This window comes from Dermochelys coriacea, chromosome 8 (assembly GCF_009764565.3).
Source record: "Dermochelys coriacea isolate rDerCor1 chromosome 8, rDerCor1.pri.v4, whole genome shotgun sequence".
NCBI lineage: Eukaryota > Metazoa > Chordata > Testudines > Dermochelyidae > Dermochelys > Dermochelys coriacea.
Window position 1 is genome coordinate 35,441,171 of NC_050075.1, and position 11,111 is coordinate 35,452,281.

The window sequence follows — 11,111 nt, forward strand, 5'->3', positions numbered from 1 at the left end:
TGGTTGCAGGGGAGGGCTGGTGCAGAGCTGCTCGGCTTACAGTGTTAGTAACACCTGGAGCATGTCCGCTTGGCATTCCATAACTTTTAAGAGCCGCTCCGTGCCTTTGTTCTGGCGCATCGCGTTCTCCTTTCGGTCCCTCTTCTCGCTGTCCCGCCACTCCTTCAATTCTTGTTTTTCGGCCATAGAACATGTCATGACATCACACAGAAAATCCTCTTTAGTTCTTCATGGCCACTTTTTAATTCTGCACAGCTGTTCAGCTGGCAATAACAAAGAGGGAGGTTGAGCTCCCAAGGTCATCTCTGTGAAGCCAAAATACAACATTTTACAGAAGCAGTATTGTTTGCAACACACAGACCACTGATTCAGTGATTTAAAACAATGACTATTCACATACCTGTCACTAATTGGCTGACGCCAGGCAAGCACACATGAGACACAAGACCCCAAAAATGGTGAGTAACCTCAGGGGCAGGGAAAATCAGTGTTCCAGGAACATACTGTAGACTGGGCATGTGGCTCTTGGGGAGAGCCAGCATTGTAACGGGGGCCTTACAATCATTACTGTCCCCACATTTTCCACAGGCTGTGTTCATTATGGAAGATATCTCACTGCTTAGGGTGAGCAGGGATTCAAGGGAAGATCTTCTCCAAGACTGCGGCTTCCGCCCTGGCCCTTATGTGGCCCCACAGTGACGGCAGATTGGCATGGGAAAGTTACCCTTAATGGGGCAAGAAACAAAGCAGCTTGGTCAAAGAACCTGTGGCAGCGGATTGCCCTGTATCTCCATGAGAGTTTCCTGGAGAACTCTGAGGCAGATTCCTGTGAAGTAAGGGAGTCAATCAACACTGTTCCATCACTTAGACCAGGCCTGTGGTGGTATGTGCATCATAGACACATGCCTGCTTTCTGCAACCCTCCTGCCTCCAACAACTAGCTTCAGCAATTTCCAAAATCAAAGCCACTTACCAGGGGCCTCCTCTCCTGTTTGCGCTTTGCCAAGTTCCAACAGTTGTGACTGGTTAGGTTCCTCCGGAGTAGAGAAGAGCTCCTGGCTGCATGCATCTCTGACCTCCAAGTCATCCTCTGCCTCTCGGTCTCCCCGCAACACATCCTTGTCCAAGATTTCCTCCTCCTGGCTCAGTCCACTCTTGACTGGCATGCGAACCACTGAAATATCCACAGTGGCCTTCGCAGTGGAGATGGGGTCACCACCGAGTATCGCGTCCAGCTCTTTGTAGAACGGGCAGCACTGGAGCAGCGGTTTGCCTCCCACAGCTTATGGTACTCCGCAGTTCCTTCACTTTGACCCTGCACCGCAGTGTGTCCCGCTCATGGCCCCTTTCTGTCATGAAATCTGACCGTAGGTATCATAATTCCTACAGTTGCAGCGCAGTTGGGATTGGACAGCCTCCTCTCCCCAAATGCTCATGAGGTCCAGCAGCTCAGCACTGCTCTAAGCAGGGGATCGCCTGGTACGTGGAGCAGGTATGATCACCTGGAAAGATGCGCTGAGACCACTGTATGCATCACCGAGCAAACAGGAAGGGGACTTTCAAAATTCCCAAGGAATTTAAGGGGTGGGGCTCATGGTTGGTCACCTGAGGACAGGACAGTACAGTTCAAACCGATGACCAGAGAAGTGAGAACAGGCATTGTGGGAAATCTCCTGGAGGCCAATCGCAGCACTGTAATTGACCAGGGTGTCTACACTGGAACCGCGGCACTGTAACCCTGATGCAGAAAGCGGTGTCTCTCTCGTTGGGGTGGTCTTTTTACAGTGCTGCAACTGCGCAGTTTCTGTGCACTAAGTGGCTTGGCAGCATGTGCACCTCGGGAGTTATACCGCAGAAAGCTGCTTTACTGCACAGAAACTTGCCAGTGTAGATAAGGCTTCAGTGAGCTGTCTATGACAGTAGCACTACAGTTGATGTGGTTAGCAAGCACACTCCTGATACCTGGAGATAAATACCGTCTCCCCACCTCCAAACCATTTCTGGCTTCAGGCAATAAGGAGAGAGAAGAAGCAGTTTTACCAACTACAGCTGGAGTTAAAAATGTGGCCCACAAGGAATTCAACCTATCTCAGCCCTTGCTGCATTATGGTTCTCACCCCTGGAGCTCAGCACTGGTTAGGAACTCTCAGGAGAGGCCAAGACGACACAGGCAGGGGTTGGTAGTGTGCTGGCTGGCCACACCAGAGCAGCAACACCATGAATGGTTCACTGAACCATGTGGGAATGCCGGTGTAGTAGCACATGTGAAGAAAGCAAGGTTAGGGTAGGTTTTCACATTCTGAAAATCTGAAGTCAACAAACTCAATTTAAAATTGTTTATCTCAGGAGTTTTGCTAGACATAAAAAGGAAGAAGTGAGAAAAGAGTAACAGCAACAGCAACTTTAATTATCAGGTTTTACTATTCTGAAAAGTACAGTTATGCTACGTCTACACTACAAAGTTAAGTTGACAATCATCCACCGCTGTAATTAAACCAATTTTGCACATCCACATAATGCTCCTTGTGACAGCAGAGAGCGTCCACAATTAGTGCTATTGCATCGACAGAGAGAGCAGTGTATTGTGGGTAGTTATCCCACTGTGCAACTCACCACCATCAGCCACTCAGTGGTCCATGATGCAGTTTTCTCTGTCCAATCATTCTACGGGCTTCCTACTACATTTTGCACCACTTTTCAACAGCCCCTGTAAACTTCCTACCCATCATCTCTGTCTGAAAGCAAGGATCCTGGACTGCTCTCCTGTATTGTGATGAGCATCATGAACACAACGTGGCTGATCCTGCAGTATTTTATGAGCTACGAATCTGATGACACCGTGGTGTCTGCCCCCATGCGCCATGGAAAGAAACAATTCAAGACTGATGTTGGCATTCATAGAGCAGCTGCACACAGTAGACTGTCGGTTCTGGGCATAGGAAATAAGCACTGAGTGGTGGGATTGCATTGTTATGCAGGTATGGGATGACGAGCAGTGGCTGCAGAACTCTCGAATGTGCAAAGCCACTTTCCTGGAAGTGTGTGTGGAGCTCGCCCCTGCCCTCTGGCACAAGGACACCAAAATGAGAGCTGCCCTAACGTGGGAGAAGCAAGTGGTGCTTGCTGTGTGGAAGCTGGCATCTCCAGACTGCTACCGATCAGTTGCGAAACAGAAGTCCACCATGTGGGTTGTAGTGATACAAGTGTGCAGGAGCATTAATCTCCTCCTGCTACGAAGGACTGTGACTCTTGGCAATGTGCAGGAAATAGTGGATGGCTTTGCGACAATGGATTCCCTAATTGCGGGGTGTGATAGATAGCATGTATATTCCCATTTTGGCCTCAGACCACCTTGCAATGGAGTACATCAACAGAAAGAGCTATTTTTCTATGGTATTGCATGATGTGGTGAATCATTTCACCAACATCAACGCATGGTGGTCCAGGAAGGTGCATGACACACGTCTTCAGGAATACTGGCCTGTACAGAAAGCTGCAAGCAAGGACTTTCTTTCCAAACCTGAAGAGTCTAACTGTGGAGTCTAACTGTGTGCCAAGAGTGATCCTTGGGACCTAGCCAACCCCTTGCTCCCGTGACTTTAGAAGCCATACACCAGAAACCTTGACTGCAGCAAGAAACACTTCAAGAACAGGTTCAGCAGGTGCAGAATGACTGTTGAATGTGCATTTGGCTGATTAAAGGGTCGTTGGCGCTGCTTTTTTGCCAGGTTAGACCCGAATGAAGAAAATATTCCCATGGTCATAGCAGCCTGCTGTGCTCTGCATAACATTTGTGAAGCTAATGTTGAGATAGTTTTATGATGTCAGCATAGCAAGAGAGTTAAATCAGCGGGAGAAGCATTGCAGTGCGTAAACCTCCACAATAAGGTTGATGTAAGCTGCCTATGTTGAGTTAGCTGTGTAGTGTAGGCAGGGTCTTAGGTTCTCGAGCAGTATCAAATAAAGCTAACTTTCCAACTCTTTACACTTCAAAAACACTATAGACAGAACACTGACCTGTAGGGAAGTGCCCGCCAAAAAACATGTTGAATATTTCTTCTGGTGTGATGTCTGCTTCAAATTCCCTGTAATAATCATAGTTCCTAGCCCGGGGAGTGCTGAAAGTCTCTTGCTCATCCCCAAATTGATCATATCGCGATCGTTTTTCAGGGTTGCTCAGAACGGCAAAAGCAGTGCCTATTGCTACAGAATAAGAGAGCAAAATTACACATTTACGCCATCCAATCTTTTCAAGTCAATATGCCTTTCATAAGCTGAATTTTATAAGATGAGTAGCAACAAGTTGATAGAGACACATTTTCTGTTGGACAAAGTATAACATACAACCATCTGGACAGAGAAACTATGTCCATTGGAGATGTCATTCTTAAAGCAAAGTGAGTGCTCCTTTCAGTTATTCTTGTGGATACTGGTATTAGCACTGATGAAAGCTGCTCACTCATCTTGGATAGAAGCAGGAAGTTAAAACATTTCCTATAGCATATGGAAAGGTTGAAAATATTCAGAAAACTGGAGAAGAGACCATTCTGGAAATCTGTTGAAGGGCTGAGTGACAATACAACTTTTTACCAAGTCCGAAACCAATTAGTGACATGGTAGACATTAGAGTGTGTGTCCACACACCATATGGTTAATTACATGACATTGCATCCTTCCTGTAGGATGTGAACTTTTAACTTTGTATTAAGTTAACTTGTGTTACATTCCTACGAGCTGGACAAGATAAACACTATGCTTCTCCTAGGATTTACCTCAATCAGCTGAAAGGTTACAACTGCCTTGTCTTCACTAGATTTGTAACACAAATTAGCTTAGCATGGGTTAAAAATATAACTTTTTCCCTAGTGAAGACAAGGCCTTAGTTAAACAAGTGCAATTGCGTGTACAGCATACTACCGAGGGCTAGGTGAGAATGGCAGCAGTGTTAGAGTGATCTCATGCACCAGTAGAAAGAAAGGAACTGAGGGTGAGGTGAGGGATGGCCACTATCTTACAAATGCCCACTTGCTGGCTACCCCATTCAAAGACACAGTAGTTTTAAACTAAGGGAGTTTCACCAGTCACCTGAGAGACTATCAAGAATAGGGCTCGATCACAACATTTGGGAAATGAATTCTCAAATAAGGATCAAGGAATTTGCAATAATTGCCTTTATATTAATAAGTGGTAGCTTTCAAAATTGTCCAATATGCTTTTTAATGCCAAAGGCAAACCACTAGCCTTATTATGTTTTGCACTGAGATAGCCTTGGAGAATGAAAACCTCTCTTCATAGAATAAATACATCACTGGCAGTTTCCCCTCTCCTCTACACTTGTCTCAATTCTGACCTGAAAAAGCCACCAATAGACCAGTTTGGTGTCCATGGCCATGCCTATTTAATCTGTAGTCACTTCGCTGAGACTGAAAATAAAGGTACAAACTGATATATTTCAGGTCCTGGTAAACACCTAAGTGTGAGAATTGTTTCACCCTGGCCACTATACAGCTAGTCAGCTGGCAATGACCTCATCACTAGCCACCTGAGCTGGCTCTAAACTAGTGCCCCAAAGGTCAAAGACCCCATATTTTATTCAGCCACCATGTCTCCCAGAACACACCAACATCTTCAGATATTAATTTCTGAGAGTAAAATAGCTGCAACAACAAACTCAAGTATGCAACAACTTTCTCTTCTAAAGTTGTGTTCATATAGTTTTTCCAAATGTTCAAGGTATCTAAATATTAATGTAAGTAAAGAACATTGAAGTTTGATTTTAAAATTTAGAACTTTTGTAGTAACATAATGCTGTTTGAAATATATTTTTCATAGGCAAATTTACACTGAAAACCAACCTAAAGATGAAAAAAGAAAAAAAAACAAACAACTTTGCAACTTCATGTCTTCTCTCTCTTAACACTGGCTAATTGAAAGCAAGGCTTTGCAAAGCTCTGTGTTAAGATAGTCCTGGCCATAGCTGGAAGATAAAAAAGAGAAGGTATAACACATTTAATTTAAATCTTTAGATACTGATTGTTGATACAGATAATATAATCTTAGTATAAAATTCAGAGAATCAGAATAATACACTCAAAAACTTTCAATGTTTTCATGATTTTTAACTCATAATTAGGGCCCTACCAATTGCACGGCCGTGAAAAACAGGTCACAGACAGTGCAATAAGCCCTTTCCCGTGAAATCTGATCTCCCATTCTGCTCTGGGAGCACCACTGCTCGGAAGCTCCTAGCTGCAAGACTGGGAAGGAACAGGACTTGTCCATCCCCTCCATGGCCGCAGGGGGGGGAAGAGGGAGGGAGGGAAAAAAAATCAGACATCTCCCAGTGCCTCCCCCTGCTTCAGGAAGCTCTGGGACTGGGCAACAGCCCTGAGATTGCTGCAGCTAGAGGAGGCTTGTGGAGATGGGTCCCATCTCCCCTTGCTACCGGTAGCACCCTAGCCATGGGGCTCCTAGCTGCAAGACCCCAGCAGGCTGGGGAGGGACAGGATTTATCCATTCCCTGCAAGGCTGATTGGGGCAGAGGGGGAGGAGGAGAGATCAGACCTACCTCTGGGTACCTTTGGGTTGGGACCTCCACAGTTACAATACCATGAAATTTCAGATGTAAACATCTAAAATGTGAAATTGACCATTTTTTAAACTCTCTGACCATGAAATTGATCAAAATGTACTGTGAATACGGTAGGGATCTGCTCACAAATAGAACATACAGAACAACAGGCGATTAGACAACCAGGGAAACTGTTGATCAAATGGATGAGGGCTATTCGTTACAAACAATACTGCTTAAACACCACTGTGAAAATTCAAAGGGATTTAGGATGCCTTTTCGTTTTACTACCATCCTGCATCTCAGAGGTCTGTACTTTGAAACTCCTCCTAACAAAGACAACTCTTTGTCAGGCAGCTGTGGAATTTTATGAAGAAAACTGTATGCAACCTACCATTGCCTATGAAAATTATAAGCTTCTAATTATAAGTTTCTATGAAGTCTTCAGCCAGGGTGCATTGCAATAGTCTGAAACAAGCCTTGCAGGAAGATTTTTTTTAAAATAAACCATACTTCATCTCACATACCTTTAAAAGCTTCTGTTGCTCCAGGAGCACAGTTTTTGTCAGGGTGAAATTTAAGGGCCAGTTTTCGATAAGCTTTCTTCAAATCCTCCTCATTGGCCTCTCTCTCAACTCCCAAAATTTCATAATAATTGCTACACTTCTTTATTCTGAAAAGAGACAAAATTGTTGTTTTTTTTTTAAATCTGCATGCCTCATCCTACAATACAGTTGAGAGAAATTTTTTACAAGAAACCAAATAGACAGCACTTAACATAGGTGAGGAAAAAGTAGCAGCAGAGAGATACTGTATGTTGCTAAGATGCATGAGGAATCAGAGCACTGTCTTAGGGATGGGGTCATGTGTATCACTTAAAATTCACTTAGTAAAAATGTAAGTGCTGAAAAAAAGGTGCCAGGCTGTGCATCCTAGAAACTGAAGTCCTCTGTTTAGTCACAAAGCAGTTACAACACAGGCAGATGTAAAACAAGCTTCCCCACCAATCCTGCTCAACCCTCAACTGAAAGGAGCAGATCTAAAGGGCTGGTGTGTAATTTGGTCTCCACGTTCATCCATCTCTTGCCTGCCCTGGTAAGAAAGCCATTAGTCTGCCCATTTGTACCATGCACATGACTTCAGAACCTGAACACCTGGCCAGCAGGAACTGGACACCACCAGGTTCATCTCATATAGGATAGCAAACCAGGCATATGCATCATTTGCAGTAGAAGAGCTTATTTAAATTACTTTCACCTGAGAAGACAGCATTTAAAATCCAGACATTGATCAACAAGTGAAAAGGAGCCTGGTGGGTCCCCCATTGTTATCTCTATTTGTGCAAACCATAATGTTGGTCTACCTATCTCAGATACTTATATAGCCTCCATCCATGTTGTACGTGAGCACCTCATAATCTTTAATGTGTTTATGCTCACAATACATCTGTGAGGTAGGGAAGTATTATTATTTCCATTTTACAGATTGGGAACTGAGGCACAGAGAGACTAAGTAAGTTGGCCCCGGGTTACACAGTACGTTTGTGGCAGAGCAGGACCTGAACCAAGGTCTCCCACAACCCAAACTAGTGATCTAACCACTGAACCATCCTTCCTCATTCTTTACTCAAGCAGCTCAGGGCTAGAAGAGTTAAAACTGAGATGCACTGACAATGCAGGAGGGTGAACAGTACTTGACTGTACTATCCTTTGCCTCAGCCATGCCTCATTTTCATGTGAAGCATTGCACACAGAGCCACTGAAGTCAACAGAAACAGGGGTCTTGCCCATGCAGAGGCCCTTGTAGGAACAAGGCCTAAATTTAAACACACAGTTATGCTTATTTTCATCAAATCCTTCTTTTCATGGAGTCTGTTTCAGCTGGAAAAGTAAGCTTTGGCTGAAACTTAGAATTTCAAGCCTTACCTAGAACGAGGTCTCCTCCCCACAAAAAAATAATTAAAAATGGTTCTACCTTTTAAAGTTTAAAGCCTAGTAATCTAAAAAGGAAATGTTTGTGCTCCTATAACTTTAAAAAAACAGCTGCTTTAAAATGATCTTTTGCAAACTCTTTAGATTACAATATAGATAAATCGGTTGCAGTATTTTTAGTAAACATTCACAGTTAAATATAGGAAGGCACAGTGACTAATATTCTGTTCATATACAGCAACTTTTGTTAATTATTATGCATATTACTCCTATGATTATGATGGCTCCATAGTTTAAACTGACTAGATACTAAATACAGATATTCACAATAGACATAACTGTTCATTACTTGTGACTTAAACCCATAACACCTCAAGGAAGTTTAAGTTAAGGTTCAGAATATAGTTGATACAGTAGATTTCACCACTCAGAGATACTTATAATAAAAGGACCCAATTTTCAAAAGGTGCAGAGCACCCACAACTCCCATAAAAGCCATTCAATCAGACCACAAGTACACATTAGCTGCTCAGGACTACAGCAGCTTTGCAGTTGACATCGGGTTACTAAAAGATCACGTATGAGAGACTTTTCCCTCCGCCAATACAATTTAATGTAGAGTCTACTGAAAATAGTTTGTTTACCTTTGTACCCCATACAACTGCTCCTCTGTGTAAGTCATACTAGCTTCTCCAGAGCCCGCTTGACCCCTCTCAGTGTCGCATTTCTCCTTCTTCCCTCTCATACAGTCACTGCAAGCACAGAAGTCAGAACTCTCACTGTTTTCCTCTGTTGGGCACGCATTCCTTCTGAGTGCATCAATTAAGGCTGCAAAGCAACATGTCCCCATTATGAATGTATTACCAAAAATGCAATGACATATCATTGCATGTTTCACTGCACAATAAATATAAAATTAGAGAATTGAAGTTAGCATAAATATGGTTAAAGAAATGTGTTGTAAAGAAAGGCCCTAACTAGCAAGTAAAAGAAAGGTCTTGAAAGTAACAAGCTCTAAGGCCAGAAGGAATGAAAGAGGGAGGATACCTCGTTCAAAGAACGAAACAAGGGAAAGTTCCTAAAAAGGCCTCTGACCAATAATGGTGACTGCAGATGGTTTTAAATAAGACAAAGAAACTGTCTTAAAAATAACCAACATGGACCTTCCCACCCCACTTATCGATGTTCTCAAAAATTGGGGCCTATTTGAACTCAAATGCAAAGGAAAAACTGTTAGTCAGCAAGGAGGAAGAAGAGACACATGAAGGAAAGGTCTTTGGAAGAAAGAAGGTTGGAAACTTTATCTGGATTACGACTGCAAATAAGGGAGAACTGCCCCAAATCAGGTTTTCACTGAAGTCAGCAATTGGCAAGGACATAACTGGTTTGTTAAGGAGTATAAAAAAAAGTAAACTCTTAAAAGGTTCACTGCTAATATCTACCTGACCACGTTGGAGTGGCCCAGTATGGGTCTAAGCATCCTTGGGTTGAGCCCATTTGTAACTATCTTGAACAAATGCTTATAAATGTTTTGTTATTGTTTGGAGTATACATTGCTTATTATTTAGGCATGTTTAGAGCAACTGTATAACTATCAGTCAGCCTTTGTATTTAATAAAGGAATTTACGGTTAACTTAGTGTTGTGATAATATCCTGCATAAATAATCCCAATATTCATTCTAATGGAAACATCTTTTCACATACAAAAATCCATGAAAGAAAAAATTCATCTTTCATCACATTCATCTTTCATCAGCATTATCCATGGATTATCTTTAATGGGGGTCTTTTTTGTGTGTGTGCTATCCCTGAGAAAAACATTACACAAAGCAAGCAATGGAGAAAATTAAGGAGAAAGTTCACCAGCTATATCAATAAAGCAGGAACCAAATACAAATTGCAAACTAATAAGAGTGCAGAATAATATAAATGCTGCATGTCCTGAAAACTACGGCTTCAGGGCTAGATTGCACAAAACGGTATGCAGAGAAAAATGCAATGCAGCTTCAGGCCCTAGGCCCTCCCTCAACCCCCATAATAACCTCATCCCCACTTCCTGCCCAGCCCCCGCCCCCGCCCCACTCCTCTCCCCTCCCTGTCAGCATCCTCCTCTCCCCTCCCCTCCCCTCCCCGCCCAGCGCCCCGAGCTCCCTCGGCCGCTGCCAAGTGCCGCGGCGCTCGCTACCTTCGGCCCAGCGCTCCCCGCTGCCCAGCCCCGCCATGTTGTTCAGGGGGAGGAGGGGGACGGGACACGTGAGGGACCCGGCGTCACTGCGGCGCTGGCAGAGGGGGCGTGGCGCGGGGCCCCCTGGGTATTGTAGTCCTGCCGCTGGATTACATTACCCAGGGGCCCCGCGCGGCTGGGGGCAGGGAGGGCGTTAGATGCGTGGGGTGCGAGTCCACTGCCCTCGCTGTGAGCGAGCGGCGACGTCATCGAAATAGGCGATGGCGTCCCGGGAACGGTCAGTGACGTCATGGAGACGCTGTAAAATCAAGCCCCCAGCCAGCCACCAGGTCAGTGGCAGCAGGGCAGCAGCCAGCCTGGGGCCGCACAGCGCCTGCCCCTCCCCGCCTCTCGGCGAAGGCCGTAGCCCCTCGGCTGGCCCCG

The 11,111-nt window shown here is 44.4% G+C and overlaps 1 protein-coding gene across 3 annotated transcripts in view; it reads right to left on the bottom strand.

Moving 5' to 3' along the window:
* The window catches only part of DNAJC18 (DnaJ heat shock protein family (Hsp40) member C18), a 49,202-nt gene extending 38,356 nt beyond the window's left edge, over positions 1-10,846 (bottom strand). For 2 of the 3 annotated variants that reach the window (XM_043490506.1, XM_038412653.2), the window contains exons 1-4: positions 10,689-10,845; positions 9,147-9,330; positions 7,099-7,244; positions 4,018-4,203 (exon numbers count right to left, since the gene is read on the bottom strand). In XM_043490506.1, the coding sequence (XP_043346441.1) occupies positions 4,018-4,203; positions 7,099-7,244; positions 9,147-9,330; positions 10,689-10,725 (553 nt within the window). In that variant the 5' untranslated portion in view covers positions 10,726-10,845. Of the gene's footprint in view, positions 1-4,017; positions 4,204-7,098; positions 7,245-9,146; positions 9,331-10,688 lie in introns of all 3 variants that reach the window. The other variant, XM_043490507.1, reaches the window with a different exon arrangement.
* Positions 10,847-11,111: the final 265 nt, after the last annotated feature.